The sequence below is a fragment of the Quercus lobata genome, chromosome 11 (assembly GCF_001633185.2).
Source record: "Quercus lobata isolate SW786 chromosome 11, ValleyOak3.0 Primary Assembly, whole genome shotgun sequence".
NCBI classification, from domain to species: domain Eukaryota; kingdom Viridiplantae; phylum Streptophyta; class Magnoliopsida; order Fagales; family Fagaceae; genus Quercus; species Quercus lobata.
This window is the reverse complement of record NC_044914.1, coordinates 7,165,795-7,169,595: the sequence shown is the minus strand read 5'-3', so window position 1 is coordinate 7,169,595 and position 3,801 is coordinate 7,165,795. Positions and strand designations below refer to the sequence as shown.

Sequence of the window (3,801 nt, the reverse complement as noted above, 5' to 3'; positions counted from 1 at the left end):
TACTTGCCTATTGTAATTGACTTTGTTTCCCATTCTCTCTGAGGTTTTGGAAGAAAGTTTGCTTTTTTTGTTTTGTTTTACCTTTAGTGAATGGGAGACTATCTTTGTGGCTTATAGATTTTGTCATGTGGTTTTCATTTTTGATATGTATTGAATTTCTCCATGTTGTATTAATTGGATTTGTTGTAATGGTAGTTCAGGTCGAAGTAAAAGCAAAATATGTTTGATCATCTTTTAGTGGTATTTAGTATTGTATGATATTCCTGAACTTCATTGATCATTATTTTATTCAAAGGACTGCTAACTGAAAAGTTGTTAGATTCTTAATAGCAAAAAAAGAGAAGTTTTTAGATTATCTTTTTGTCATTTTCATCACCAGCTTTGCTTCTTACATTAATATATTAGATACTAACTAAATATCTGCTTGTTTAGTATGTTTCCATTCTCTTTTGATCTAGAGAATCTTAACAATTTGCTATTCATTGATGGTTGGTATGACATTTCTTGTTCGATGGATCTGACAAATTTACTGATTCTTTTTTGGTATTCTCTCTCTTGAAACTTCACTGAGGATTACTTGAGTGCATTATTATTTTTTATCTGGCTATGCAGGGAGATGATCCAGCACAGGCCTTACACACAGAAAGTGGATGTGTATAGTTTTGGGATTGTTCTCTGGGAACTCATAACAGGAATGCTACCATTCCAGAACATGACAGTCGTGCAGGCAGCATTTGCAGTCGCTAACAAGGGAGTTCATCCAATAATACCTAGTGACTGCTTACCTGTTCTCAGTGATATCATGACCCGGTGCTGGGATGCCAACCCTGATGTCAGGCCACCTTTCGTGGAAGTCGCCAGAATGCTGGAGAACGCAGAGACAGAGATAATGACTACTGGCCGCAAGGCTCGTTTCAGGTGTTGCATGAGCCAACCTAGGACAATGGAGTGATCCTATCAGAAAAATATTAAATGAGAAAACAATCAGCAGAACGTAAAAAGTACAAAAAGAAACTGGAAAAAAGAGAAAAAGAGGCAGAAGGAGGTGATTGCATTGTAGCCTTGTGTATTTATGAGTTGGAATTTCTTTCTGAAGATAGAAAAAGGAAAAGGTATGACAAAACTTTTGGTTTTGGTGTTTCAACATGAATGTATTCCATTTGCTGAATTAGTGATAGAAAAGGAGATTGATGTGTATGTATAATTCTCACTCTGCTATGTATTAACCTATACCTTGGTTAGCTGTTGTGCTTTCTTGAGAAATGCAGCTCTCTCTCTCTCATTTGTCTTTAATCCCCCCCCCCCCCCCCAAAAAAAAAAAAAACCCTCAAAAAGACATTATGTTTTTCTTAAAATGGATTATGCTTGTTTGGTTGTAATCAGATTTGGCTATATAATGAAAGTGAACTTGAAAGAAGTCATAGCTGTGAGGTGAATATAGGCAACTGGGTACCAAATGTGATTGAGCTGTGTGAGTTGAAGATTATGGTAGGTTGCTGTTGGTTAGAAGTTGGAAGAAATTGCTAGAAGTCCCTCTTCTACTAGAACACCAAGCAGCCCTGGTCTTACATGAAATGAAATGGTCTGGCCTTGAGGTTATTGAGTTCAGGTTCAAATGTTACGTCTCTTCTAGCAGGAGCTGTGTGGAAAGGTGGAGCTGTGACTTGTGAGTTCAAAATTCACGGAAGGTGGAGTTATGACTTGTCCCAAATATCGGAGATGGAGAGGATTATGTTCCCTGATTATCAGCCGTGCGAAATGCCTGCTTGCTAAGCGTTAAGCATAGCTTTGATTAAAGTTGCTTAATAATCAAGAAAAGCAAAGCTAAATACTTTAAAGCACTTCCTTGAGTTGAAATTTTATTCAGGAAAGATAGAGAGAGAGAGAGATTTTAGGTCCAAGATCAAAACATAAAACTTTAAATCTACCTCATAAATCTTTTTTTTTTTTTTTAAACCCAAAAACCACAAAAATCTCAACATAATTTCATTAAAACCTCATCCCTCCCCACCAAAAAAAAAAAAAAAAAAACCAAACAAACGTGCTATAAAGTCTTCTAAATGCTAATATAAATGGAAAGTAATACATACATTAATATAATGGGTTCCAGTTAGTTCAATTGGTAAAGTCTCTAATGGTTATGCAAATTTATTTAGAAAATATATATAATTAAATAAACATAACAAATTCCAACCCTAACATTTTTTTTTTTTTTGAGAAGAAAACCTAAATTGAATTGTGACATTAATAGAATACCTAGCCAAATTATGAGCAAGTTTATTACCATCTCTCCTAAATTGCTATAATCTCAGGTTGAATTAGTTTGTAAAATTCTTGAAACCAAGCAGAAGTAAGTTATTTTTTAGAAAATGGTGCTAATAGGAACATACCGAATAGCAAAAGTTAGCAAAAGTTGCAACTAGGCTCCAGCAGTAGTTTTACATTATTTGCTATCTCCATCATCTGAAAGTAAACCTTCAACAAGTTGAGTCATCATTAGTTACCCAATGATGTTCTTACTACTAGAGCAAGACACTATATTTTCTTTCATAGCCTAAAAAACTCCTCAAAGAGAGAGAATGATCAAGTCAAGAGGGAGATTATTCCTTCACCACTACACTCACACTTCCTCAACCAAAATAAAATGGTTTCAATTTCCTTTGTTAAGTCCCTGCATGCTTTAATTTTTTTTTTTTTAAAAAAAAAAAAAAAAAAAAAAAAAAAAAAAAAAAAAAAAAAACTTGGCTAACAAGTCGAGCCCACTAATGAAAAAAAAAATTCCCCATACAACTTTCCGCCTAAGTTAGCCTCATGAACAAAATTTGTAAAATATCCATACAACATCAGTTATCAACAGAAAGAAAGGAACATGAGTACTATACCTTTGAGATAAATATATACACACATAATATCCAAGTTATAATAATAATACATTACACACACACATCCTATTTAAAGAGGACTAATCATCTTTTCGACTTTAGTAATTATATAAATGTTGCCTAGTTTGATATAATATATGTACCAAAAAAAAAACTCAAAATCTTAAAAATGTATAAAATAAATCTTGATGACGATATTTCATACAATAAAATTCATCTGTTACTATATTTTATTTGCAATATAAATTACTAAGTTATCTACCAAAGTGAATAAAAAACTTCCAATGGATCCAATGAAGTCTTCAAATTATGAACCAAAACTTTAAGTGCATTGTTGACAATGTTGAGAAACAAATGAAACTAAAAAGAAAATGAAACTGAGAAAAAAATACATTAATTAATTCTATAATTACTAGGACTATTACTTTGTAGTTTGTAATCAATTCTTTTTTGGCAGAGCATTGTTTGAGAACTTTTTTTGGGGGGGGTGGGGGGTTGGGTGTGTGTGGAAGGGCTATTGTAGTTCCGCCCCTGCGTATAATTATTCCTCATAAATGTATTAATGATTTTAAACCCCACCGAAAAAAAAAAGGTTTTCTAGTTTATTTTTAGGAAGCAACCAATTTCCAAACACAGGAAATAAGTAGATTTTTCATAAATAAATAAAAAATAACTATTAAAAAGTTTTCCTCCAAAAACAAATGAAGTATATGCAACTCTGTGGGTATTTTTCTTTTCTTCGTATATCATTAATTAATTGTTTTTAAAATTTTTAAGTAAGTAAAAATTTCAATTTTCTCCAACTAAAATTCATTGTAAAATTTTAAAAAAAAAAAGTCTATAATACTACTAAATTTACTTCTTTAAATTTATTCTATAATAATAATTTGTAATTATAAATTGATATTTATTTGTCCCT

At 32.0% G+C, this 3,801-nt stretch overlaps 1 protein-coding gene across 1 annotated transcript; it reads left to right on the top strand.

Annotated features, from left to right (window-relative positions):
• The first annotated feature begins 522 nt into the window (after nt 1-522).
• LOC115968525 (serine/threonine-protein kinase STY13-like) lies at nt 523-994 on the top strand. The gene has a single exon (XM_031087938.1). The coding sequence runs from the start codon at nt 617-619 to the stop codon at nt 950-952; it is 336 nt and encodes a 111-aa protein (XP_030943798.1). The 5' UTR covers nt 523-616; the 3' UTR covers nt 953-994.
• The last annotated feature ends 2,807 nt before the right edge of the window (nt 995-3,801 follow it).

Coding starts and splice junctions, on each gene's coding strand:
- LOC115968525 (XM_031087938.1), top strand. CDS start 617: ATGATCCAGCACAGGCCTTACACACAGAAAGTGGATGTGTATAGTTTT.